The following is a 27,169-nucleotide window of genomic DNA, read 5'->3' on the forward strand; positions in this document are numbered from 1 at the left end:
TTGTTTTTTACTTAAGGAGTGACCTCTGCTTATGTCAACTATTAAATATTACATACTCCGGTTTTTCTAAATATTTCTCTTAAAATTTTATTCTGTTTGTTGAGTAGTGCAAAAAAAGGCTTTTTTTTTAAAGCATTCAATGTGGAATCCCAAAATAATATATAGAGTCAGTCTGAAAACAAATCGTACTTGTTCAAGTTAATTACTTTTTACAACTCAGCCTTTTTTACTGAAAGCTTGTAATATACTGGGGGCCGCTAGCTCTTATACAAAACGAACGCTTCGATTCAACCAAAGAAGTCCAGATCGATGAACTCCCTTTTCCACACTATTAACTCCAACCACCCCATTTATTAGTCTCCTCCCACATTTGCCCCACCAAGTCCTACCTGTATTAGGTTAGTCTCCTTACAGTGCTGTGTAAACGCCAGCATGTTCTCCGTTGGCCAGACTTTCGCTGTAGCCAACTGGTCATCTTCGTGGGTTGTCAGCGGCCAGTCGATTGGGGACCTATCCCGAACTTATCTTTGATTGACCATTTGGAAAGCGTTAGATCTTTCTCATTACTGGTCTTGATGTCCATGTTTGTTATCGGTAGTTCTAATTTGTTCTGTGTTTGTCTATACAAATTGCTGAATAAAAATATGTGCACGTGAAAGCACAATCAGAGTGTTTCATTGTTATGTGAATATACTATGTGATTCGCCATCCTATGACTCAAAATCTATTATGAAAAGCTTCAGTTATCATTGTCACCGACTGCGCGTATAATATATTTGTATCTGTAACAGAATGCATTGCATACAGCTTCCGAAGAGCAGTACTCCTTAAAATTATCAGAAACATAGGTTAAACTGAAGGTAAACTGTTATTAATGTTTGGCCATACGAATCATGCGGAATTGCGCTACGTATTCTCTCAAAACTGCCTCATTGATATCAAGGGTTTACCAAATTTGAACAAATGTTGCATGCGGAGTCTTTTACTGACTTCGTCAACCTTAACCACTTTGGCTTTATATAACTGAGCATGCTTAAATTTCAATTTCACTAACGACTATTTGCTTTTTCTGAGACGCAACGTTAATTAATGCGAATGAATGTGCCCAAAAAAGAATTTACTTTAAGGAAAAAAAAATTAGCTTTGATTCCTATCGTTCCTAATCGTTCTCAGTCGCCGATCAAACTAAAATGGGGCAATTTTCGAGTATTCAATGTGGATTATTTTAACAAAACTGAATTTTATAAATAACAGCATATGGCACACGCTCCTTCGTTATATCCTAACGGGGCCGCGCCTTTAAAGCGAATCAACCTATGATCCTTCCCGTCTGATCTAGCATCTCAAAGACAGACAATGAAAGAGATGCAATATAAACCTTCCATGTTTCATTCTCGTTTTCTAGCTATTTAATATGATCGTCGATTACTTTGAAACATGAGGTTCTCGACGCTTACTGCTTATCACTGCTCACCAGATATGAGTTTTTTTCAGGACGTTATTGCTTAATTTTTCAAACATTTCAGCCTGTTTATTGATACTTCAACTGTTTTTTTTCCTAATTTCCCTAAGTCCCATTCGGCACATTTTCCACAAAAAGCCGGCCTTCTGATCGAAAGTAATTTTTCCTGTCGCCGAACAAGCAAGGTCTAAGGCCTAGCTTGCAAGATATAACGTGGTTTAACTGGTTGAATCTAACAATTAATTTATGCTGTTTTTTAATGGTGCTACCTGTCGCTTAACAAAAACTATTATTTTATGTATAGTAGATTAAAAAATGGAAAATGCAATTGTTATTTTTTGAAGTGGTTCTATTAGACTAAAAGTTGATGTCTATAAATGAAGCATGAATAACACATCCATATATGGTAGTTAACTTAGGTCGTTTATTTACAGTAAAACAAATTGTGTCTTTCTTACCCCTTAACCCGAGTGTGAACTCTGTCGGGCTCCTTTTTGTACTTTGTCGTCACGAAATAGTACGGTCTTTATATTCTGCCTATCGAGAAAATAATTAAAATATATATATATATATATATATATATATATATATATATATATATATATATTTATATATAGTACTTGAAAACAAATGTTCATATCCATTCCCAAATAAACTAATGTTATCTATGAGAAAAATGTCGATTTTATCTTAACTTCGTCGGCACCTGGAGAGCAGATCACAGTGATGATAGAGGTTCGCTACCATATGTATAGCGTCTGTTGCTGTATTTTGCTGTAATAGGTTCGTTATCGTGCGTATTGTTTCCGAGCAGCTTCTCGGGCTTTATCAACTCACGATTTTCAGGGATACTCCATTTTTCTGACCCTAGTTGCAACAATGATACGACACCTCCTAAAGGTATCGTTTACAACTCTACAATACATGCCTTTTCTTTCTGTAAGATGCCGTCTTTCTTTATTCTTAAACAATTACTGATCACGTTAGATAAAATTAGCAACATGTCGTTTGCTCAACACGCACGTACATAAATTCTCAATCCGCTAAGTAGCATCCGGTTAAGCTAATACGTGCTAAAGAGCTAATATTGAACCTACTGCTGATATTTTTTATTTTTACCAACTACTGAAAAAGCTAGCTCGATTTTTACATTATTTTTTGAAAGAGCTGTCCTGGGCTTTAGTGACGCGGTTTTTTCAATCTCAGCCTCTTCGTTTGCAGTCATCCAAGCAGTTCTTTAACATTTCAAATATACCTACATTATACCACAGGCATTGTTCTGCCCTGGTCAGAGAGCTGCGAGAACGAGTACGTGTAAGTGTAGGATAGGAATTCGTTGAAAAAGTGCCCAAAGCGAGCATTGCGCGAATCGGACGATCTACGAGGCCGGTCACGCTGTTCTTATCGCAGCTTCTATTTGTCTACCCGTGCTGTGCCAGAACTTGCTACGAAAGGCTCCAAAGTCAGTTTATCTACATATATTATAATATTGTCGCCTCCGTGGCTGAGAAGAGCAGCACTGTTGGATTTTTCATTTTCGTTCTGCATTAGCCTGCTGCTGTAATGGTCTCAGTGCAGCCGAACATGTCGGAAGTCCTCATAATGGTTGTCAACAGCACGCGGTCCCGAAGTGTCAGTCAAGTCAATCTCGGCCGGTGCATTCCTATCGCGCTCTCTGCCGCCCTGGTTTTCCTTGAGGCCTCCATTGGCATCCTTCGCATTCTGCAAGGCGAACACGCTCTGTGGGCGGTTGAGGCTGCTGATTATTTGTTGCTCTTGTAGTGCTTGGTCTTTCCGTCACCGTTGTGCATTTTTCCCGATTTGGTCTCTCTCTCTCTCTCTTTCCATGACCTTCTATTCATTCTCGCATTTGCCATCACCCTAAGTGACTCACAGCCACACACACACACACACACACACGCACCCACGCTCGCATACCCGCAAACTTCTTTACATTTCATGCACTACTCACATTGAAGTTGACGGAGTTGGTCGCTGGCGACAGCGAAATGCCATCCTTGAGATAAGTTGGATTTTCGAAGCTAACACCATGTGGGGCAGCGTTTGATGGCCCGCCACCGCTTGTGGCACGTTTGTGCCGTCGATAATACCACATGAATCCTGCCGCTGCGGCAGCCATAACGGCTAGCGCAACCAAAAGCGAAATGAAAATGCGGCTACCATCTGCTGCAGCGACGGACTGACGCTCACTGTATGCCGTAATATCATTACTGTGTACGACGAGCGGATCGGCCGGCTGACTCATGCCGTAATGGTTGCCCGCCTGAAGTGTCAACGGCAAGAGAAGTAAAAGTCAGATCTTTTTTTGGTTAAATCTGGTAAGATATCCTGTCTGTAAGATAGAACTGCATTAGGGCCAGAGATAAACAACGCTCAATGCATGACTGCATGGAAATCGAACTTTTTTTTCTAACTGGCATGTAGTATATAACTGGAGATTTTGTCATTTGCTACTGGTCGCAGTGTTTGGGCAACGATATACAACCTTAAACTCAATATATAAAATTGTAATACTTGTTTGTGTTTTATGTACATGATCACTATAGACCAAGCCGAATGTCTTGTTACCTTGACTAGAATCTCGTAGATCTTATCGTCATCAGCTGGGAAGCGGAATTCTCGCTTGTCAGTCTCATTTTTATTGGCATCCATCGAGCCGACATGCCTCCAGAATATTTTATACCACTGCACAACTTCGGGATGTTTTGTCGGCGGCTCCCACGTGACAACGATCTCACCGGGTAGCTGTAAGGTTGGCCCTCATGCTTAATTTCATTTTAAATAGTTCATCTTATCGTCTCATAAACGTGCCTCTAAATTCTCAGTCATTTTTCTGAATTTACATGCTCCGCGCACAGGTTGAGCCATAGTTATTAGGACACATACCCTAACACCTTTGACCTTGAGTGGAGGTCCGGGCAAAATTCCTTTGCCTTCCTCGAAGCAGCTAACAACTTCTCGTGCCGAGATAAGAGCGCAATGCGTGGGTACTTGCACGGGCCTGCCTGCACACCATCTCTGACAAGCCCAGGGCACCCCTCTACTCTTACAACAGACCCGATGGTCACTGCCATCGGCAGCACAAAACATGAGCTTATCAAGGTCCTGTATACACTCAGGTTTTTTCAAGGCGTACATAATGTCGACATCGTAAGCACAGGCAGGCATGCACGCTGCTGACACGCCTTGATGTGTACAGCACGACGAAGAGTTCTTGCGCACTGCATCCATGACTTTCAGCATTACGGTACGTGTCATCATACCGTATTGGTTTGTTGCACTGCAAAAGTATTTTCCAGAATCCGCCTTCGAAACGTGCTTCAAAATCTGTTTCGTGAATGATACAGAAAGGTGGTATTAGACAGATGGCTGGCCTTGCCAAGCTTTTTCGCTGTTTCACTTACAAAGAACTTTTGCAAAATATTTTCAGTAACCTCCATATCTAAGTATATAATGTACATAAGTTCTTCTATATGGTTTGGTGAATTTTAGTCAGGCCGCTTTCGATTGTGTGACGGGCTTCAGAATATGAGTACTCACAAGGGATGACGTATATGTATGCGGCATCTCCGTATCAGGAATTGCCTGCAGTCCAACCGTGTCTGTTGTTCGGATAGAATTTCTGCTTTGACGATCCCGATCCCAGTGGAATTGCGGCTCCGGGAAGCCAGACACCTTACAGCTAAGTCTAGCCGTTGCGCCCTCTTCAGATTGGACCTCTTCAACGGGAATAGTAACTATTGGACTGGAAAGCACGTGCACGCTTAGGCTTGTGTACCCTCCAGAGCCATACCCATTATCGGCGTAGCATGACAATCTAGTTATATTGCGCGTTATATGCTGCAGTGTGACTGCCACCTGAAACCATCAACGTGAGTTTTCAAGGCAAGTTAGTACACATAAAAATTTGACATGCAGTCACTTACTATAAACTACTATACTACTATTACTATATGATAAATTGAGAGGTGACCTTTTTTTATATGATGATCGTAGACTACTACAACTACGACTAATGACTGGAATCTGCCGAACTAACCTGATGCTGTGGAAGCGCGACAAGGAGCTGTCCGTTGATATAGATTGATGTATTGGGCGTTGGCACACCATAACCGAGACACGCGACAGTGATGTTGCTGCCTTCACGAATTGGCCCAATGGGGGCTATAAGTGGCAAGTTGACATATGCCGGAATTGCGGCGTCCGTCCATGCTAGAACCACCTGTATATTCACCAACACCATTGAACACAATTGTTACTGACCAGAAGTCCCTAGATATATAACCTTTCCAGAATTCTTCGACTCGCTTCATTAATTAGAATTATTAATTATGCATTAATGCGCTTCTAGTATATTAAATTTGTGCTCCACCCTACCTCTGACATAGGACTGCTCCGATTGCCCTCTGGAGTGCGTGCCTGTACAGAGATCTTGTACTGTGTGTCGTACGTTAAGTTTGTCAAAAGCGTTTGGGTAAACATAGTCGTTACAGTATTTGGTAATTCGTCGACATCGGAAACATTGCCAGTGACATTCGTTGCTTGGAAGTAAACAGTATAAAGCACCTCCTGATTGGCTGGCACGTGGAGCGGAGGCTGCCATTTAACTGCGATTGAACGCACCGTTGAGTGAACCACTTCGACTCCGTATGGTGGACTCAATACGGAATCAATTCTAAATGGTTTGATATTTATTCCAAAAAAACGAACAAGCAAACAACACAATAATGTTGAAACATCAAATTTTGGTTTCTAACTCATGCTAATACGCTTTTTTAAGCCAACTATGACTTCAGTGTTTTGTAGCGCTGGGGGCCCCTCTAAGGCGTTATTATCGGATTCTAATACAGAAACATAGAGCACACAAGGACAAAGCACAGAAATACCTTTTATCGTTAACGCCACTGATTGGCGTAGTGACGAGAACGATGAGCGATGGCGTAGATTGTCCAAACTCGCTAGCGGCCACTGCGTAGAAACTGTACCTTGTGTTTTCCGTCAGGTTATTAATGATTGCCATCGGAGCCCGTACAGTTATATTCTGTAAAGAAATAGACAATAACAATTGGAGCTTTATAAGCCATCATGTAACCAATAAAATAAACCTAAACGTACCTGCGTAAAAGAATAAAACGCCCTTATTTTCCAACTTTTACGTCCATTATAATATTTATTTGGGTTTACTTTTCTAATCACAATGCTGTAATGTTTGTTATATAAGGGTTTGCATTGGGGATCCTTGACGATCAGAATCCTACAAGTCGATGCGCCGAGGGCTTTGTCACAAATGCCACCTCCAAATAAGGTGAGTATCTTTTCCAAGTTGCGTTTTTCGCTACGGCTTTTCAAGGAGGCATTTCTTAAGGAATCTGCCCTATATTCATCTTTTAATTAGCTAAGCTGGGATGGTATGAAGCCTGAACAGGCGTACAAAAAAAATCATCACTAGTTTAAAGGAGAAAATCGTCTGCTGTCGACACTGTATAACCTAGCTTACCATGGTGTAATTAAGTGGCGTGGGTGGTACCATGTCAGCGGAAACTTCGGTCCAAAAAACTCTATACTCGGTTACGTTTGTCGGTTCAGCTGGCTTGTCCCACTCAAGATGAACGGACGTGGGAGTAGTAAATGCCACATGGAAGTCTACCGGCATCGACGGAATTTGGCCTGTTCCTTCTTCCATGCACTATAGTCAAATGACAAAGACGATGAAAAAAGCAAGAGGTTATCGACTGGAGATTAGAACGACATGATTAGTATCACAGCCAAAGTTTGACCTGCGTATTTATCTAGAAAATTCAAATTCTTTAATTAGGTAACCAGAATGATTTGCATTTGCTTTTTCCATTAGTATTATGAAACCACCGTTGTCTAATACCACTCTGGTCATACCCCTTACAGTGATTAAAAAAGTGGACACCTGAGCACGGGTACCCGCCCAGTATGCATATTATATTCATTGCACTTGTTGCAGAGCCAAGTGAACAATTTGTTTTCTTTGGTCATTGCTAAAAAATTGCAGAAATAAGTTTTGAGTTCAACGGTCTGTCATGGCAGTTTTAGTTCAATTTTAATTTTATCATGAAAGGAGGAACGCGCTTACTGTAAGAATGGCCCCCATTTCTCGAGTACAGAGACGGGGATTGAATGAGTCGTACTGATTGGCGGTAGTCTTTCCGGCGCACATCGATATGCAGGCTGGGTTAACCGAGTAGCGCTGACAACATGGGGTGTGGTCCCTGCCCCCCGCACCGCACCTCATTAAAATATCGAGCTGGTGCATACATTTAGGTCCCAACATTTGTAAGTCATGCAGCTTCACCTTATAACTGCATAGTGGCAGACACTCAGGGTTAAGTTTGGCGTCGACACAGCATTGAGTTTCGTTATATCCGTCAAAGGTGATGTTTCTAGGTTCAGGCTCAATGTCGTGTGTCCGGAAGATCAGTCGCTCGGATCCTTCTGACGAGCCGAACTTGTTTTCAGCCGCCACGAACACTTCGTAAGTGGACGATGGCTCCAGTCCATCAAGGAGATAAGGTGGATCAACGCCTGATATCTGGAAATAGGGATCATTGTCATCATCTCCATCAAGCTTTCGATAGTAAAACGAATATCGCGTCACGGTGTCCGCTTTCTCCCTGCAAATGAACGTAATACATAAGTTATCATACTGTTATCACAATGATTAAGCTTTGTCGCAGCATAAAAGCAAGACGCGCAATGATACGAACGTAATTACTATCATAGATCCATCCAGTAGAGCTGATAATTATTTTCTCCACTCTCAAAATTCGCACATACCTTGGAGGTTTCCATGAAATGACAGCCCACTTCTCGCTGACGCCATTCACTGACAATGCAACAGGATTTCCTGGTAAAACACCGTAATGCTCAAGAACACAGCTTCCGTAGAAAGGCATATATTCGAGACACTTGAAATGGTTGTAATCGATTTTGGTCACCTTGCCCGTACAGAAGTAGAGGCAATCGTTAGGTATACCCCGACGACGGCAACAGTCCGAGTGATCGATGTCGTTGGCCATACACGAGAATGTCACATTTGCCCATGGGGCGCAAATCATGATATCTGTCAAGCTGTTTTGGCAAAAAATATTTTAATGTAAAGCTTTGCAACCAAAAAATCGTTAATATATATAAAAGATGATATGTTTGCTGTGGTATATGCGAGCAAAAGCCTTGATCTGATATCAATCTGATGATGCACGCTTGGTGCACATCGATTGAACACCACAGAAGTTCTATCTTAATTTTCGCACCACCAGACAAGAACTAAGAACGAGGTGTGAGCTTACAGATACGCACATCATCGTACACCGGAATAGCTCTAACTCGTTAATTTAACTGTCAAATTGGCAAATTCTCAGATTCCAATATATTTTTACATCGTTAGGTACATGACACCCCATGACAGTGTATACACCTGTAGATTCGATTTTCGTTTAAGTAACAGACATATAAATATTTTAGAGGGATTGCCTGTATGCGATTGGTGTTGTTGTCATAGCGGAGAAAATTCTACCTGTTCTTTCCGTATCTGTAAGATTGTTACTTACGTCGCCTCGTGAGCATGGCTCGGATCACACATTGTTCGAAGGCATCTTTCCTGTTTAACTTCTTTTTCGACGCAGCAAGCGCGTATATCAGGGATAGTTTCTTTCGCCGAAGCAGCCTTCTTATCGCCATCATTTTTCTTCCGGAATTCGCTAAGGGTTAGAACTCGGATTGGAGGAGTCGGTAACGATTGGCCTTCAGAGTTCTGGGCAAAAATCGAGATCTGGTACATCGTTGAAGGCTTGAGACCGTCCATAGTGAACGACGTCTGATTGGAGGGAAGTTTGATGGAGTGACCGAGGCTAACGCCAGATGTCTCCTCATCTGAACCTTTTTTGTCATCGGGCTAAACCAAAAAAAAAATCAATCAGTGTGCTTAGCATAAGTGATCTGAAACTTACCTTAGAAAAATGCTGCCAAAATCAAGAATACAGCACGTGAATTTGCCGTACCATAAACGTTATCATCAGTCGGTTCAACAAACTTGACGTTTCTTGTCGGCTTTTTAACTAATACTATTGTAATAAATAAAAAAAAACAGGTACGTCTTGTTAGCATTAAGGAATAGCAAATAATTTGTACTAAATAGGCGGTGAGTACACATTTTATAATACCTTTGTCTCAGTCGAGACGGGCATCATTTTGAGGTTCGGATCGAACGAGGTAAGTTCAGTGATATTAATAACATAGTTTTGGACAGCAGTAGGTTGATGAGGAGCGAGCCAGTCGATCCTCAATTGCGTTGGCGAGATAGGTTGAACCTCGACATTTTTCGGTTGACCCGGTAAAAGCTCTGCAAAATAATAGATTTCGGAACTCACACAAGGGCTAGAAAAATATCTTTAACTGTTTAAAGTATGATGACGGAAACTTTATTCTACGTAAAGTTTACTTTGAAGTATACATAGCACACCTCCCTGTATTGAATTGGTCACTCACGCGTATCACATACACTCGTGTTCTTAACGACCATAAAACAATTTTCTTATCATTTCGACTGTATAGGCTACGTTGATGCAACAGTTTTCTATCGGCGGCACAAGATTGATACAATTCGTCAGTGCATATTCGTCAATGAGTCGAATTCGAATGAACCCACACGAGTACGTACCGATTCCACTGGAAATACAAGCGAGTGTCTGCATCGTGTAGTCCATACATTTGTAGTGCTCGGTAATTGTCTGGAGAGAATAATCACCCACACAAACGCTGCGACACGTTTTAGGGATACCCTGCTCCTCACAGCACGGCATATGGTTGCGGCCATCTGTTAGGCACTCGGTGAGTGTCGAAATATGTTCTAGGCACGAACGGGGACTGTTGTGTGCGCCGGTCACAATGCCGTGGAGCGTGCAGTAGCCGAAGCATTCTTGCGGAATACCCTGCCGCGCGCAGCAGGCTGAACGCGAGGTAGTCAGTCTGGTTAGTTCGTTACTCCTTGCTTTCGCTCAAAGAATTTGCATTAGGCAACTCAAATAGATCAATGATATGTCAGAGAAAATACTCGTTTTAGCGTCGTCACGGTTAGTCGTGCAAAGCTACATTGCATACCTGTATAATTATGAGCTAGATTAAGTGACACCGTTTCGTCACGAACCGGTACATCCTCTTGAATGACGGTAAGTAGCCTCGTGAGCTTCTGGTTGGGCTGTGTATTCAACTCGCAACTGTAACGGCCCGAGTCACTGACTCGCGTTGGAAAAACCCGAAGGACCCAGCTATTATGCCCTATATTTAAAATCCAACAATACAGCAGAAACATGCGCCGAAAAAAATTAATTATTGTACAGAAACTATAATAGAATGAGTATATTTTGCAGCCGAGCAAATCACATAAAACGCATAGCCATGCCCACAGTTTGTATAACTGTTAACGCTTTAAAACCGATTTGTCTTCTTTGTTTCTAGCTAAAAATTCGAATCTCTGCGCAGTACTTAGAGCTTTATTCTGAAGTTATCTTAGACAGGAAAAAATGCGGTCTGCAAGTTACAAGTACTATTAATATAACACGTTGTTACGTAAAATTACATTAAGGTAGGGTAGTTATCTTGTCGCGTTGCATTATATTTTACACAATTATTTCGCTTATGATTAGCTTCACTTACTATATTCAAAATGCAACACATGCAGCCGCGTGTCAGCACTGCTAATATCATTTTGATCAGTCCTAGCTTACAGTATCCTTAAGCACAGAGATGTAGCCGTATTATTACTATAAATGGAAAGTTTTATTGATATTAAAGACTTACTGTAATGAAAAGTTAAAAAAAGCGTAAACTGAAGAGATACTTACCGGTTTCGTTATCTGCAGCATTACGTGCCGCGATCGATCGCATGCAAAGAGCAACATTTAGAGAAGAGATCGTCAGTCTCAATAAAATTCGGGTGAGCTTTTGCTTTCCCTTTGTTTATTGTCAAATAACCACCGAACTGAACGTTTCTTGTGTATAATGTTGCAGTTAACATGCAGAATTATCTGAGACTATATATATATATATAGTATATATATATATATATATACATATGTAAAGATCGCATAATTTCTGTGTAACACTCAGTTATCTCATGAACAAGGTCATCTGCTATACATTCACCCGCATCATCCACAAGGCTATTCAATATCCGAAGCATTTGTTTTAGCTTTTAAAAAATTCATCTTAATTTTATCCTCTTTTCGTCAAGTTTTCCAGAAAACTACATGTCGTCCTTGCATATACATTGTTGAATCATGCGAACACACGCTGTCATATATTTTGCGGAGTGTTTTAATTGAAATTACTAGCATTTCTTTCGAGCATTTTTACGCAGGTAGATTGACGAGATACTAAGCTAAGCGCCCATTTTCGGTTCAAAAAAGCACAACAAACCGATTTAATAAGACAGATTTAATAAACAAAAGTAGACTAGCGAATAAAGTGCAAAATATCGTTGTTTTTCCATATAGTTCATATGGTGACCAATGAAGTTACCAAAAAATGCTCACTTCTGAAGGCCGACCATTATACCAGACATTTTATGATTGGATTAATGTTTAATAAGGGTCCGATTAACTACACGCAAATACACGATGGAGACGTAAATGTGTAAGGTCAAGTTCAAACAAGTTTTCTACGTTCTAGCACGATCTGTATTACAACTACCAGGTCAATTAAGGAGCACATGTTGTTATTTTATTTTATGAAATTGTAAAATAACCACTGACTTTTATTGTGGAGAACGGAAAATCGCGAGTCTCCGTTGACGCGATTTGTTCCTACGGTAAGCACCACGCCAGTGTCACCTTCAGCAAGTTTCCTCCAGAAAACTGTGTAATTTTGCTGGTCCGTGACAACACAGTCAATGAGAGCTTCTTCGTTAGACGTTGCCAAAACCGGCTCAAGAGGTGTATTTTGCAAGCTAGGTACCGCCGCTGCAAAAAAAACAGGAAAAAAGAACACCGACTTCAGCACTCGCACATAATAACAGCGAAGTAGTCAATAAAAGACCCTAGGTTCATGCTTCGAGAATAAATATAATCGTAGTGCGAAAACAATTGGAGTCAACTTTGCTTTTATTACAGATACCAGTTTTCCTAAGGTATTATTACAAAACGATATCCACTTATTTGCAAGTAGGCCAACAAACTGTCAGGTAATTTGGTGCGTAGGACTCCGACCGTGGGTCTCTACTATTTGCAATGAGAGGACATACATTTGATGTATCATGTTTTTACAAAGGCCGAGGACACCACATCTAGCGCACAGAGAATGCCAGTGTTGATTGACTTCTGCAAGCTATATAGTGTAAATAAAAAGTCGAAAGTCAGTATTTACCGTACGTTTGAATACCAACATCGCCTTACTAACATTGGTTATTTTTATCGCTACAGGGTGGCCAAATCCATGATTGATCAATCGATCGTTTAATAAAAACAAAGTTGTAAATACTTCGGGATTTATTACGCGGTGTCTTCTCCAAATGCACAGCTAAATAGCGTTACTGTTTGTTTAGAGCAATTTGACGCAGGTTAGCAATATCCTCTTAAGTTAGCGTACCTCATCGGCATTTTTGCTGCGCACCAGTTTGTACACAACGATTCCCCAGATAATACAAACTATTAAATATGGCATTGGTTATCGCGTACTTATCAACAGTCGCAGCGCGACATACACCCCTGCTGACCTTTAATAAGCTCATGTCTGATGTTAATAAATAGTGTATTTTAAACACATTTTATTAGTCAACAAATCATATGGTTTCAATTCGGATTTATTTCTTTACCGTTTTTACGTAAGGTCACAATTAGTTCTATTTGAAGTACTAGTTTCTCGAACAGAAGGAAGAGTAGTAGACGAAATTGAGTAACCATTTACATAATGTAGTATTTAAATTTTAAGTCGGCTGTATTCGTGTTAAAAATGACTACACATATTCGATCTTAAGTGGTTTTTAGTAAATTCTTCTTAGTAAAAGTTCGTAGTAAAAGGAATTTCCACGCATATGTGAGTAGTTAATTAAAAGAAACCGTGTATCAAAGGACACGAGTTACTACTTGAAATACACCAACTTTATTCAAAATGTACATGCTTTATGTGATGCGTGTCCACATTGTATATACCGACTATCTGTTTTGTCTGTACAACCTATCTACACATTACGTAGTAGGAAAGATCTATTGCTCGACACAGCTAGAGGCACACATCTATATCCAACCAGCGACTCATCCATTAAGCATCCATTGCATAAAAGCATGTTTTACAAGTTCTCACATATTGAGCTACAGTTGCGTTGCTCAAATATGCTGTTTTTAAAGCTGTACTATTTTTCAGTTTCGAAATTGTTTATATTTTCGTTTTCTTCCGCAAAAATGTTCGCAAGCGGTGCCACAATATACCCTTCCTCCATTACTGTAACATTATTGAGGACTAAATTTGGATCGCATTCTTCTGGCACGTCTTCCCTAAGCTCCACGCTACGATCCTCCAGGATAGTATACATCGGCTCTATCCCAGTAGTGTCCACATCGAAAATTGCCTGTGGTAAGACACGCAAGGAAAAATTTAAAGCGTTAACTTACATGCCGTTCTTGATAATATTATGTAGGATCTATTTTTGTTTCGTTAGTGTACGGTAACATATGAATACGTAAATGGAGCCATTTTGTATTTGGAAAAATATTTTCCGTCCATATCATAATATGATAAAATTAATTGTACCGAAACGATTTCAATAAATCTTGTTGAACTGGGGAACGATCAACATATCAAGTTAAACATATAACAAGATGCATAATAACTACAAAGTTTAAATTTAAAGCGTACCTGAGCAAAAGTAGCCGCCTCCTCGACCTTTTTCACAGCTTCAACTTCACCGAAACGAACAAGTGACAGTTTCTCCAAAATGTGAGCTGTCTCAACAGGAATGGTAACTCGTTCGCGGGGCTGTAGCGCTCGATATACCGGAGCCTTCGGAATACAATCCCGGGCTCTGCTCGACATCGCACGACATAAAACACTACGAAATCCAGCCATTACTTCTGTTATTGTTGTTATAGTCAACTTTTTTCTGCCTTTGTATACGAGTTACACAATTATTGATCATCACAGTTGTACGGAAGTTGTTAGTTTGCCGAATTGATAGGTTTACCCACACCCGAATCGCTTTTGATGCGAATGTTTTGCTGGGCGCCGTTGCTCTTGCACCGTCGTTGGTTTTGTCGACTGTTGTAGTTGGATCCACGTTAAAATTGTTGGATGGAGCATAAACTCAACTTCAAACATATATAAAGATCCGTATGCTTGTAGAGAGTGGAGAACAATATGCACGTTTTTTCCAGTAACGCAACTTGCCAACTGGGACTGCGAGTTTTCTGAAAAAAAGTAAAGGTATCTAAAGCCAATACCGGTAGCGATGACCTGAAGCCCGGCTCGTCCTTGACGTTACCGTCAGGAGAGGGCAAAAAGCGCGCGCAGGCGACTTGAATTGGGCGATGTTGGATTCACTTTGGCGCCAAGACACCTCTGCCTCTTATTTTATGAAAGTTTTTCTTTGGTGAGGTGCGGCTGAGTGCGTTGTGGTTACTATAGTTTTTTTTTGGTGTGAAGTTCGTCATAAAGTACCGTAATAATGGTAACTGACTGGGAGACAATTCAAGAGGTATAGAACTGCGATTAATTCATTAGATTTTTTGTCTGTTAAATCTAAGATAATTATGGATTGTAGCAGTTTCATTGAAAGACCACACAAAATTATTCCCTTGGATCTGTTATCCTTTCAATTAATGTTTCCTTGTAAACTGTATGTCTTTCTTTAGAAGTGGACCGATCTTATTTTTTCTCAGTAAAATAGGTATTTTGGGCATATAGAAAAATACTCGAATCACTATTTATTATCATATTTCTCGAGTCATTATTTATTTATTACTAATATCAAAATTGCGCTCTCTGTTTTATATGAGTATCACACGGAGGAATTCGAACCAACGTTTCTGAATTTTGTAGCCGCTTTCTGTACCTCTTAGATGAATTACTATGTTTTGCCATTTTCGAACGAAATGCGTACAGTTAAATCTAGATATCGGACGCTAAAACTAAAACATTAGTAACAGCGTGTATCCAAAGAGATTCTAAAGATCTGCACAGAAGCCACCATTGTTTGTTTTTGATCTGCAGATTCAAAAAAAAAATTATCTTCATTTTTCTGTACCTCAGTGTCGGTGTTTTCGCATTTTCAAACCACATACGGTCAAAGGTAACCACCGGTACAAACGTGCACAAAAATTTTCAGGCATTTTCACTGTTCGGCACAACATTTGCGGATGACGTTATCCCAAGTCGAATGATAAAATTCTGTGAAAAATATGGTATGGAAGCGTCAGATTTGTGTGATGAGTGGATTGCTTGGAGTAAAGGAAAGAGCACCGTGGTGCAATATGAGGCACTCGATAAGATGATCCAGGAATTGGAGAAACGTAAGCAAGCTGCCGCAACTCCTGTGCCTGCACAGAGGACACCCAAATTACAGGCTCAAAAAAGGTGACAGCCAGGCTTCTCAAGTATTGACTGACTCAAAGGTGGAGTCCCCTTTTTTTACGATTACTTGATTACCTTATTTGTACTGCAAGCGGAATGAAATACATGTTATCAATCGGCTTATTCATAGCGTGAACTCTGTTTGATAATAAAGCACAAGCCAACTCGTATTGATTGCAGTTTTGTTCTTTATATTGAATTGTGCTTTCTAGGGTATTGCAGCAGTCTCCGGCAATTGGGACACCCAAAAGGAAATTGGATCGTTCATCGAACGTTACCGCTCTGTCAGCGTCGTTCACAGACGGTAGCGACTCAAGCCCGGCTCGTGTCTATAAATCAGGAAAAAGAACTGGACAAGTAGTAGTATCTTATGTCGGAAAAGCATATAAAGAAATCAAACCAGCCGAAAAAATAGGTGCGCTGTTAATATTTCCCGCTTACTTGGCGCAAGTAAGCAGATCAATTTTGCCATTTAGAATGAACTAAGTCATGTGATTTCACGGCAACAGTTTTGAACCTTTCCATGTATGACCTTGCAATTTAATCGTTTCTAATCATCTTGACATTAAAGATGTTTTATTTCAAAGTAAAGTGCTTCCTTAATATTTACGTTATGATGAAGCTGACGCATGGCTAATTCAAACTGTTTTATTCGGTTTAGAGGTGATATCGCTTATCGATATGCCTATGAGCGGGCGTCTCCAGAATAAAAACCGCAATGCACTCAACATCGCCGTGCTCGAAAGGCTTGGAAAGGCGAAGGACTCATTCCAGCTTGAAGCCGATGCGCAATTGAAAGATATTAGTGGAGGATTTGTTAAACCGGGAGATTTGGTGTACGGAATGTTGCGCCCACCGAAAAAACTCAACTTGCCATTCTATTTATACGGAGACTATGAAACCTCACGGTCATCAAGTATTCCCGTATTGCCGAAGTTTCCCGCGTTCCCAGGTCAGGTTATCGTAGCTAGGGTGGGAAACTCGGCTAATGAGGCAAAATTTCTCGAAGCTCCAGTTAATCCTCAACTACCACCCTTACCAGCAAAATTACAACGCAAGGGACGTGTTCAGCTTGTTGTGGCTGCTGGACCATACACAACAATCGACACGTTGTCATATGAACCATATCACGATTTTGTTGACAAGCTGACAGAGGACGAACCAGATATCGCCATCCTGTTTGGCCCTTTCGTAGACCGAAACCACAAAAAACTCTCTGTCAACCTTGACATGACTTTCGAGGCCTACTTCGGCCAGATAGTAATTCACCTTTCAAAGAAGCTGACTGGCAAACGAACCCGCATTTATGTTGTAGCTAACTATCGCGAAAACCATACAACCGGACGGGCTTTCCCTACCGAAAAGTATTCTCTTAATTTACCAAACGTCATTGCACTTCACGACCCGGCAATTCTTGACGTAAACGGCATCCAAATAGCGCTCTCGTCGACAGATGTTTTTCGAGCGCTTACAGACACAATGGTGAATGTCGAGGAGAATTGCGGTATCAATCGGCTAGCGGCGCGTATGCTTCTTGAGCAGCGAAGCTTCTACCCAGTTTTTCCGCCTCATGGCGATCTCACAGTTAGGATGCCATTGGCCAATCTTATTACGCTAGAGACGCGTCCACATCTTTTTGTGGCACCGGGAACAGTTGCACCCTTTGTCGTTGCCGAGAAAGGCTGTCTTTTTGTCAATCCGGGAGGCCTCGTAAAAGGAATGGACGCTGGCAGCTATGCCTTGATCGATATTGCCGCTTCGGATGGTGCCGATAATATTGTTGATACGACGAAAGTTACTGTGACAAAAATTTAGCACTGCTTTTATTTTCTATTGGTTGTACTTTTTTTTTTTATTTGAAATATGTCGCAGGAAAAATCAATGACATCAGACAGATCACAGGTATTACGGTAGTTAGCTTTTCGAGTGTTGCCATTGTAACTAGCGTCTCAAGCGTTTTTCTCTGAAACGGGAAATACACACCTAAAATATGTATACATATTATGAATACTTAGTGATAAAGCCTTCGATTGTTTGAAGATCACTAGCGAAAGCGTTATTACTAGAATGTCATTGACACTAGTATATGTACTGCATAATGACTTCGCGCAAAATGAACCAATCCATGAATACCTGTACAATAGACGAATAAACGATATTCGAACGAATTTTGATCAACTGTGTCATTCCTTACTGCTTTACCTTACACATATGTTCAGTGTTAGGTAAATAATATCACGCACGCTCCGATTATAGTGCCGTCTGTTTTAGACGTTTATCCTGTTTGCATGTTTATAACAAGACGTAAGCGACGTCTAGAAGGATTGAACTACATGGGCATTTACGGGAGGAGTGGATAGTACGGATGCAGCATGTCTTTTGTGAGCAGCTTCGACTAACGCATTCTCCTTACACATACGTTAAATAAGATTGGCTGCATTAGTAGGCGCGCCTTACTATCGTCTGTGGCTTCGCAGAGCGCTGCGATTAATGTTGCCAGTTCAGTCTATTCAACAGAGCCATCATCAGCCGAATCAACGTTGTTCCATTCCGTTGGCAGACACTCGACGATGCAGAACACTCAAAGAGTGAAGGGACGTTCAACAGTTTTCCTTATTCATCATTTGCGTGTAACTATCCTCCAGTAACCGACAAAGCTATCGTAATTGTGCTTTTTCAGAGTGACTGTAATATTTCGCAATGTCGAGTACGGTGAAGGGAGTTATTCGACAATGTTTCTCTGTGTAGGGCTCGATTAGAACGTTTTTAGTGACTCAAGGCTGTTTTTTATTTGCTAGCTCGTGGCTACTGCTTACACAGCTTGGTCGGTATCTCTGAACCCTCAAATTCGTATTGCTTGATAGCTATTTAAGTAATATTTTCATGAATATTGCCTGAATAGCAACGTATGTTTGGAGAAACGCGTTGTATATTGTATTGAGATAGTCAACTGTCATATGGATCATGAGCAAATATTTTGTTTACGGCGTCGTTAAGTAAAAAAAAAACCAAAAACGATCCGTCTTAGTGATCGCGTTTTCGTTATTAAGTTTTCTGACTATGTATACACTTTTTGTGTACCGTAAAAACATATATGACATAGTTATTTAGAGCCCATAAGCAGTGAACGAATTCCGATCTAATGAATCCTCGGCTAAATTACACAGATGGAACATCCTACTTGTATAGAGCATATAAATTTATAAGTATATATTTAAAATCGGTAATATTGTTGTAATATAGTTTCACTTTTGACACGATCTATTTATTTACGATGCTTGCATTTGGAGTCTTCACTGTCAGAGGTTTTCCATTTTACAACTAAATGACGGGGTGTGCCTCTACTGATAGTGATGTGAGGGCATCGTTAGGTATTGTTAACCCATTTTTAATCTGCACAAGCAGTGCTGCGTCGATTCCCGAAAGGATAGTCCCCATAGAAATTCTCTATTACAAAGCTTAGTTAACACAGTGTCTTTTCATGATTTTTTAGATCGTCCCTCGGTTTGGAGTGCCTGGAATTTTCTAGAGACTTTGGTGTCTCTTTGGACACTGCCACGAAAGCTATTAGATGCGCTTGTTTGGTCTCGCAGCTACGCAATCTCCATATGTGTTCTTTTGTCTTTGGTCAACTTCCTATTTATCACGCAAATACTTTTTTTGTGAAAAAATATTCATAAAAATGTTTGGGGTAAAAAAATGTAGATATACGTAAATATTCTACGAAAACTTTGTGCTCAAACAAATATTTTATGTGAATTCGCCGTCCAAGTTTCTTCTCCACCTACGAAAAAAGATACTATATTCTATTATGACTGAGCTCATACAAATATTTAGTGCTTGCAAAAACAACATTTTTGATTTTTGCGAATCAGATAGGATCTGGCTGAACGGTGGGATAATAACTGGGCATGTCTGCTATCTAATAGTGCTGATGGAAATAATTATTATTCTGATCTTATGATCGATCTCCTATTTCGCAGCAGGTGGCGTGCGCATTGGAATGGAGCTACTGACGATGGTAACAGTTGCCATTAAATTCCAGTTACGGATGGTCGCTTCGGCATTCTGAGTCGAGGAACTTCGATTCAGGCGAAACACTCAACGCTAAAGATGTATGGAACACGTATGGCAAAATGCGCACGCAAACATCCCGGCAATAGGATTAGTATAAGTGAAAGGGCGAACATAATATGGCTCGTGTTGTCGCCACAGCTGTTGTTGTTTCTGGCGTATTCAAGTTCCGTCGAGTGTTTACAACTGGCACAGAATTCTACGCAGTTGTAGCTTCGGCCTTGGCATCAAATTTTACCGCGTCTCTGTTGTAGTGAGTCTCCATTGCGTGAATAGGTGTGCTGTGTATGTGTGTATTTGTGTGCGCGTGCATGTGTCTTTGTGTGTGTGTGTGTGTGTCTGTGTATGCGTCTGTGTGTATGTGTGTGTGTGTGTGTGTGTGTGTGACTGTAAGTGTTCGTGGTGAAACGCAGGAAGTCATAACTTACGGAACTACTCAGTTTCTGAGCTAATCAGCAGCTGTACTGCCAGAACGAGGAACTATCGTCGCACAATAATCAAGAGATTCGCTATTGTTGTCAATAGCTTTCCCCCTTTACCAGAAGGAGTTGGAATCGTTTGCTGTTGGAACGCTTGAATTAAACTCTAAAAATAGGATATAGGGTCTATATTTCATAAGAAAAAGATTAAAGCAAATGACACTCTAATACATGAATATTCACATTTGTGAATATCACTAAAAAAAGTCTAGAAATGAAAAATAATGGATTCGCAAAGTAATTTAAGTGGCACAAAAACACACTTTTTTGGGGTCTTGATTAGGTATGGACAATCCACTTGCCAAAATGTTTGCGCCAATTAATGGTATAAAACATGGCTCAGCAAAGTTCTAGACTATTTCCACGGGAAATTCTTAGACCTTTCTTACTTCGCGCTAAAGCGAGATTCAATTATGACAAATATTATAATTGAACGTTGAAAGACGGATAATGGGCAAAGTTTTTTAGTTAATCTATGAAATTCTTCTAAATATCTGTAATGCCTTTAAAGGTTCTGGCCATTGGTAGAGCTACGAATTCTGATCTGACATGTACAAAGCAGTGTGAAGATATAGTATTCTCTCTGGTAACCGTTTTCTCTACCATCTCCAATTTCTTGTAGAAAATGATAACCGTTTTGTCCTACCACTTGGTCCAGGTAGGTGAATGCATAGATATTTATGGCAATCCTTGCTGTTCATTGAGTCAATGTTTAATTCGATTTAAAAAAACTCTCTTGTTACGACTGAGAGTGAATTTCGATATACTTTATTTTAATCCGTATATGCTATTTCTAAAGGTCGTCAATTTACAACATATTTCAAACTCACTTATAATCATGATCCAATATCCGCCTATTTTTCTATCTTCGCTACCTACTTACTATTTTCTATACTAAATATTTCGTCGCTCTTGGACATTTATCATTAGACGGTTAGCTCCCAGTACAAACCGAATTGTGTCTATTCCCCCGATTGAACCTAGACCACTGCGTATCCCTTGGATTAGAAGGCAAACACGTTATCCACTAATCTTATTGTTGTACATTACCTATACAACTGAGCTAACTTCTGTGGAGACGGTGCCACAGGATACTCTACAGTCACACTCAACGCCACCACAAAATTGAGGTGTTCATTTCTGCCGCATTTTGCTTTCGCCCATCAATTCTAAATAAGCGTAAATTTTATTTGGTTATCTAGGAATACAAGTTCTTACCTATACTGCTATGCGAAGGTTTTTTGTCGAATACTACATAGCGATAACATTTAGTAACTGGTAAATGGATTCACTCTAGCTCTGTATTACGGTGAATTTAATCATAGGATTTTGAAATAATGCGCATGCTTGCAAGATATCTTGGCTTTTTATGTTTACAGTTAATCGGTGGCAACATTGAGCGCGTCATTAATTTAGCAATTTTCATCAATATCGTACACAAAAAAATGATCAACTAGGCATATTAGCGTACTCACAGTTTGCGACGAGCGACTTAACTGAGAGCGTCGCTACGACTAGAGTCACTCTGAGCAGGTAGTTAGAAAAGGGAGATAATCTTCTCCTCCCTGTTCTGAGACTTTCCCAACTGAGATCCATAGCTGCGGCTGCGAGCAACCTGCTGCCGGATACGGCCACGTAACCTTAGGCACGTCCCTTCACCGCATCACTCGAGCGCGCACCAAGTTAGCTGCCAATCTCCGTCGACGTCTCCCGCTTCTAGTACGGCCAAGTCCCGGGCCCAATTCTATAGCTGCACCACGCACCGGCTTTCCTAGAAAAAGATATTTAATCTTCATAATCAGATTGTTGCATGTTCTTCTTTTTTATTCCTCATTTTTGTATTTTTTCGTTGCATCCTCCATGATCAATTAAGGGCTAGATGGGAGAAACGACATTAAGAATCAACAAGGCATGACACACTTACATCTTGCTCGCAACGCACAAACGAACAGGACATGGCTAACTTAAGCGCGTGCCATAAATAAGTGCGTTTGTGTAAATGAAAGTCGAAATTTCATATACCAAACGATTTAACTAGGCAGGTCTCGTTTTCGAGCCACTTTCGATAGAAGGCTTGCCACATTTTTTATTAGCTCGGCGAACGATCTTTTAAGGGCAGGCAAACGTGAAATCCTGAGCAGAGGTTACTTATGCAAGGGTTGGAATTAGCAAAGGCTGCATAATGATGTGACACGCATGCACAACAGTCATTGCTCTCTTTTTTCAGTAAACAACAATGTTTCCTTTGTTTTTCATGCATGTTGATGTAATAAAAAGAGTAGAATCTATGATCCTATCGTTACTGTTTTGCGTTGCACTTTTCTATTGCTTATACGAGCTTCTTGATGTATTTTTTAAATAAAAATAACAACATATTTCAAATTGGACCACGTGTATCTACAAAATGACGTACTATGTAGAGTGTGCCTGCCACCTGTAGCAAAACGCTTAAGGGATAGGCACACACATGAGACGGCGCTACACCTTGGCGTAAAGATAACACCATATCTGCTTAGCTTCAATTGGTATTCCGTGAGTGTAGATTTATAAGAAAGTTACAATTGGCAACAGTTGTCTAACTGACTGATGTAGGGCACTTTGTTGATCGTGGCAAGCAACCTTTCGCAACTTTATGAATTTTAAACAGGTTACATCCCGAGCGCTGTAAACCATTGAAATGCAATATAAGGTACCGCTCAATAATGCGGGGCTAATGTCTAATTTAATCATAGTTAGAACTTGGCTTTTCAACTTAAATTTGGAAAGAACTTAGCGGACGATTCAAGAGACTTTGACGGAAACCCGTTTCAGCGCTTCGCTATCGTCAATAATATGCGGCTAAATGTAGCTTTTGAGATTGCAAATTTCAGCAAGAATAGCTTACAAGCTTTACCCTACATCTTTTAGCTGGATAACTAGTTAATTAACTATTCTCCTTTTGTTCTACTTTCTTCTTGTCATGCCTGAAGTGTGTATTACACTAGACAATTTCTTTGAAGGCCGTTTTTTTTTACTATCAGACATTTTCTCGGATTCAGTGCATTAATTCCCATAAAGACAGCGTGTCTTAAACTGTTTTACATAATATATGTCTTCTACACGTGCGATACCGTTTCCAAAAGTGGCGCCTGCGTACTGAAGTTAGTTGCTTTGGAATCACTGACATACAAGAAATTACCTAAAAATATCGTCTGTCATACCTATAGGGTTTTGTTTATTTGGTATCGCCTCTTTAGGTATCGCCAACGACACGCACTATACGACCTGTGTGAATAAAGAAATTTATCCCTTTTCGTTGGGTAGATATTTTGTTTTTTATCTCCAGGAACAGTAATGTTTATTCAACATATGAACAAATAGATAAAAGCAACACTTGTTGCTTTGATAATCTGGTGGATGAAAAATGGTATCCGTTCATAACGTAGATAACCTTACCACGAACGTAATACATATGGATTTCCTAATATTTTTCTTGCGATGTTTGTGATTATATTTCAACTACAGAAAACAGTTGACGGGTTACTGCAAGTTGGTTAAGAGTTACGAGTGTAATAATGGGAAGCAATAGCGACACATTGCGAATATTAGCGGCGTGGCCAGCGATTTCGCGTCGTCCTTACTTAACCGTTAATGTGTTCCATTTTCAAGCGAGTGGCTCTTAGATCATAACGACGAGAATAATTGTCGTTAGTTGATGAATAAGTAATTCTTTCTGGCGGACTTTTTTGGGCCCGAGTAAAAATTTCAAACGGTTTTTGGTAAAGCTGTTTACCTGGTCCTTAAAACAGGCAGTCCTCAAAACACTGTGTAATATTTGTTTATCTGCTTGAAACCTCGTTTTTAATATTTATGTAATGCTGTTAGATTTAATCAACGTGTAAAAAATATTCGCATGGCAAATTTGATTTAAATTTCCCAATAGCTGAGAATGTAGGGAGAAGTAAATTAAGTAGTATATGATTAGTAGACATTTTGTGGCAAATCGTATGGACGATTTGTTCGGTTTAGGATTTGCTCCATGCATGCTATCTGTATTTGTTGTGTTTGAGATTAACTGATTTCTCCGAGTCGCAAATACCTAATTTTTGTAAGCTTTCCAATGTTTACTGTTGTACAATTGTCCACGATTTTCGTGACAGTAAAATTCGTAGAAGAAGCGTACGATATTTTTAATCATCTATCAATTAGGCTCAAGCGGCTTCTTTTCTTTGGTGTTATTTGATTTCGCCACCTGCGGACTTCAGCTAATGCAATCTGGCTATACTGTCGTTATCATCGCAAATTCGAAATTTCCTTCGTGGCGCTGTTGTTGCTCCTGAAGCTGGCGCCACCACATACGGAAAATGTTATTGGTTGGTAACGGCAAATCGTGGCTGTAGGCCATACTCTAGCTACAACGAACAGGGACGACATTCTCATCGTTGTCGCTATTGACGTTGTCGCCGTCGTTGCCATGTTTGGGCTACCGATGAATCAGTTGGTTGCGGTTGATAGGCGCAGCCGAAATCGGGGATTATTTGTTGATTCGGTCATTTTACATATTTGACTCTCCTTTTTTTTCGATATGATAGCAGTCGATAACCTCGTTAAGCGGACATCGTCCTTTTTGTTTGAGACGGACTACAGAATAATGATAAAGGGGTTGATTTTTTTTGTTTTTAAAGTGACCGCATTTATTATACACGTACATTTACTATATACGAAGAAGCTATGCATGAGATAAGTTAAGAGATTCCCGGAATGGACTTTGCAGGTAATAAGCAATCAGGCGAAGGAGACCAATTAGCAGAGGAAACAGACGTAGCCAACGATTCAATGTTCCTTTATATTATGTGGATTAATGATCATCTACGTCATGCTCGGGAATACCAATCTGTCTATTTATTAAACAAAAAAACTATCTATACACGAAGCTCAACAGGGTTGGGGATGGTAAATCTACGTCTGGGCTTTTTTGCGCTAGCTTTTTCACAAGAGTGGATTCAGGACAAGGCTTTAGACATACTACACTTTTAAACAATAGTTGATGCCGTTGTCACCGTGTTTGTCGTTCCTTTAAGTCAATGCTTTTACCGTGCTGAACCATGATGGTAAGAGCACGTGCTTTTTGTTTTTCTTCAAGTCACTACCGCTGACTTGAAGGTTATTTTTAAACATATGGATTGAACAAATTTCCCTCCATACAGTTTCTACGTAAGTTGAATTAATTAAGCATCACAAATAACGCACAGACTTTTTATTCCTTGTTCATAGAAATACAAGCGTCATGCATGGGAGCGGCACCGCGTTGTGTCTTGAATATACGTAAAGATCACAGTTTCACTCGTTTCTCAATTCCTTATAGCAGCTTTATGTTTTGTATTGTCCGGCTCTGGCGGTGCTGAGCTTTTCCTTCTTTTTAAAATTGTATAGTATATATAGTTGGTGAATTTCCTTGTTGTTCTTCTTCTGGTTAATGAGTGTTCTTAATCGTTTCCCTTTTCGTTGTTTGTTTCGACATTGTTAGACGATGTGGTCGTCGTCTGGAAGATTGCCACAGGATTAGCTGAAAACAGTCGTTTTGTACGATCGGCTTTCCTCGATTGCATCGCAGTCGTCGTCATTGTTGTCGCCTACACCTATACGAATTAGCACCATCATGTTTTCAGCTTAGCAAAATAACAACAAACCCAACAATCAGTACTCCTGCTAATCGCCCATAGCTAGAAAATTATCGTTCAATGTACCGAGTAACAAAAAAGATACCTGCAACTAATTATGCGTGAATTCGTTTCATGGAAACTTAACCAGCTACTGGTGCATTACACGGTTAGTTGTATGTGCGTGACTTTAACTTTTCAGTTTTTTGTTCCGCCTCTTCGGTAGTTACTCCCTTATAGAATGTTAGATACTTTTCGATAAAGTATTTTTGTCAACACGAAGGCAGGCGTGTTTGTGTGTGTATACCATAGTGTAGTTTTGCATATCTTGCAATGCTTTAACGTCACTACCTGCATTTTTATGAACATTATTGCGAGCATATACCACATGTTATAATTGTTACCCTTTCCAGTTATTCAAGTCGTGTTATCAAATCGCTTAGTATATAAATTTACGAGGAATGCTCGCCAGAATGATATAATTGTACAATTTGTCTGTTAGAGACCTCTTGCCATCGTTAATATGAACTGCTGTTAAACAGCATTCAATTTGAACGCCATTTTCCAACTAATAGTTATCGCTGAAGGGGGTTACGTTTCGAGAGGCGCACACAGCAGATAGAGGCAGCAGTAGCTACCGAGCTACAAAAAGCCTGTGGCACATTATAATGCGCAATGATATCCATCATTACCAAAAAGAGACAGCACTCTGGCTCGTTTTTCACTTACCCTTTATCCTATAAACGTACGTAGAGCTGACAAAACGGAAACCACCCGATTATCATTCCACGGTTGTGGATGAGCACCAGCTACCAGAAGTCGGCTTGTTTTTATTTGTAGCTATTCCACATACAACAGTTTTCTAAAGAGTTCTTGTTTCTCGATATTTCCTAATCCTTGCCTAGCCT

The 27,169-nt window shown here is 40.2% G+C and overlaps 3 protein-coding genes across 6 annotated transcripts; 1 reads left to right on the plus strand and 2 right to left on the minus strand.

Annotated features, from left to right (window-relative positions):
* Positions 1-1,864: 1,864 nt before the first annotated feature.
* On the minus strand, positions 1,865-23,920 carry LOC111263893 (Ig-like and fibronectin type-III domain-containing protein 2). 4 transcript variants are annotated; one of them, XM_086969847.1, is made up of 17 exons: positions 22,098-23,920; positions 12,262-12,468; positions 10,610-10,786; positions 10,170-10,457; positions 9,673-9,851; positions 9,061-9,404; positions 8,288-8,581; positions 7,587-8,124; positions 6,981-7,169; positions 6,370-6,524; positions 5,861-6,158; positions 5,523-5,705; positions 5,024-5,341; positions 4,370-4,810; positions 4,052-4,228; positions 3,435-3,746; positions 1,865-1,999 (listed from the first exon to the last, which is right to left on the minus strand). In XM_086969847.1, exons 1-17 carry the CDS (start codon positions 22,216-22,218, stop codon positions 1,970-1,972), a joined length of 4,251 nt encoding a protein of 1,416 aa, XP_086825973.1. In that variant the 5' UTR covers positions 22,219-23,920; the 3' UTR covers positions 1,865-1,969. The 4 variants fall into 4 exon arrangements, with proteins under 4 accessions (XP_086825973.1, XP_022695110.1, XP_086825972.1 ...); XM_022839375.2 differs by having other exon boundaries at positions 1,865-3,202; positions 22,098-23,917; XM_086969846.1 differs by having other exon boundaries at positions 1,865-3,184; positions 22,098-23,916.
* On the minus strand, positions 13,588-14,886 carry GatC (glutamyl-tRNA(Gln) amidotransferase subunit C, mitochondrial). The gene is made up of 2 exons (XM_022839392.2): positions 14,360-14,886; positions 13,588-14,072 (listed from the first exon to the last, which is right to left on the minus strand). The coding sequence occupies exons 1-2, from the start codon at positions 14,567-14,569 to the stop codon at positions 13,857-13,859; spliced, it is 426 nt and encodes a 141-aa protein (XP_022695127.1). The 5' UTR covers positions 14,570-14,886; the 3' UTR covers positions 13,588-13,856.
* On the plus strand, positions 14,987-18,243 carry PolA2 (DNA polymerase alpha subunit B). The gene is made up of 4 exons (XM_022839383.2): positions 14,987-15,194; positions 15,825-16,072; positions 16,282-16,484; positions 16,731-18,243. Exons 1-4 carry the CDS (start codon positions 15,165-15,167, stop codon positions 17,882-17,884), a joined length of 1,635 nt encoding a protein of 544 aa, XP_022695118.1. The 5' UTR covers positions 14,987-15,164; the 3' UTR covers positions 17,885-18,243.
* Positions 23,921-27,169: the final 3,249 nt, after the last annotated feature.

This window comes from Varroa jacobsoni, unplaced genomic scaffold (genome assembly GCF_002532875.2).
Source record: "Varroa jacobsoni isolate VJ856 unplaced genomic scaffold, vjacob_1.0 scaffold_797, whole genome shotgun sequence".
Taxonomy (NCBI): Eukaryota; Metazoa; Arthropoda; class Arachnida; order Mesostigmata; family Varroidae; genus Varroa; species Varroa jacobsoni.

Excerpts from the sequence above, each read along its gene's own strand:
- GatC (XM_022839392.2), bottom strand. The coding sequence starts at position 14,569 with ATGGCTGGATTTCGTAGTGTTTTATGTCGTGCGATGTCGAGCAGAGCC. Across the intron at positions 14,073-14,359 it reads AGGCGGCTACTTTTGCTCAG|GCAATTTTCGATGTGGACAC; the intron begins GTACGCTTTAAA and ends GTCTTACCACAG.
- PolA2 (XM_022839383.2), top strand. The coding sequence starts at position 15,165 with ATGGTAACTGACTGGGAGACAATTCAAGAG. Across the intron at positions 15,195-15,824 it reads ACTGGGAGACAATTCAAGAG|GCATTTTCACTGTTCGGCAC; the intron begins GTATAGAACTGC and ends AAAAATTTTCAG. Across the intron at positions 16,073-16,281 it reads AAATTACAGGCTCAAAAAAG|GGTATTGCAGCAGTCTCCGG; the intron begins GTGACAGCCAGG and ends TGTGCTTTCTAG.
- LOC111263893 (XM_022839375.2), bottom strand. The coding sequence starts at position 22,218 with ATGGATCTCAGTTGGGAAAGTCTCAGAACAGGGAGGAGAAGATTATCT. Across the intron at positions 8,125-8,287 it reads ATTTCATGGAAACCTCCAAG|GGAGAAAGCGGACACCGTGA; the intron begins GTATGTGCGAAT and ends GTTCATTTGCAG. Across the intron at positions 6,159-6,369 it reads AGTGGCGTTAACGATAAAAG|AATTGATTCCGTATTGAGTC; the intron begins GTATTTCTGTGC and ends CAAACCATTTAG.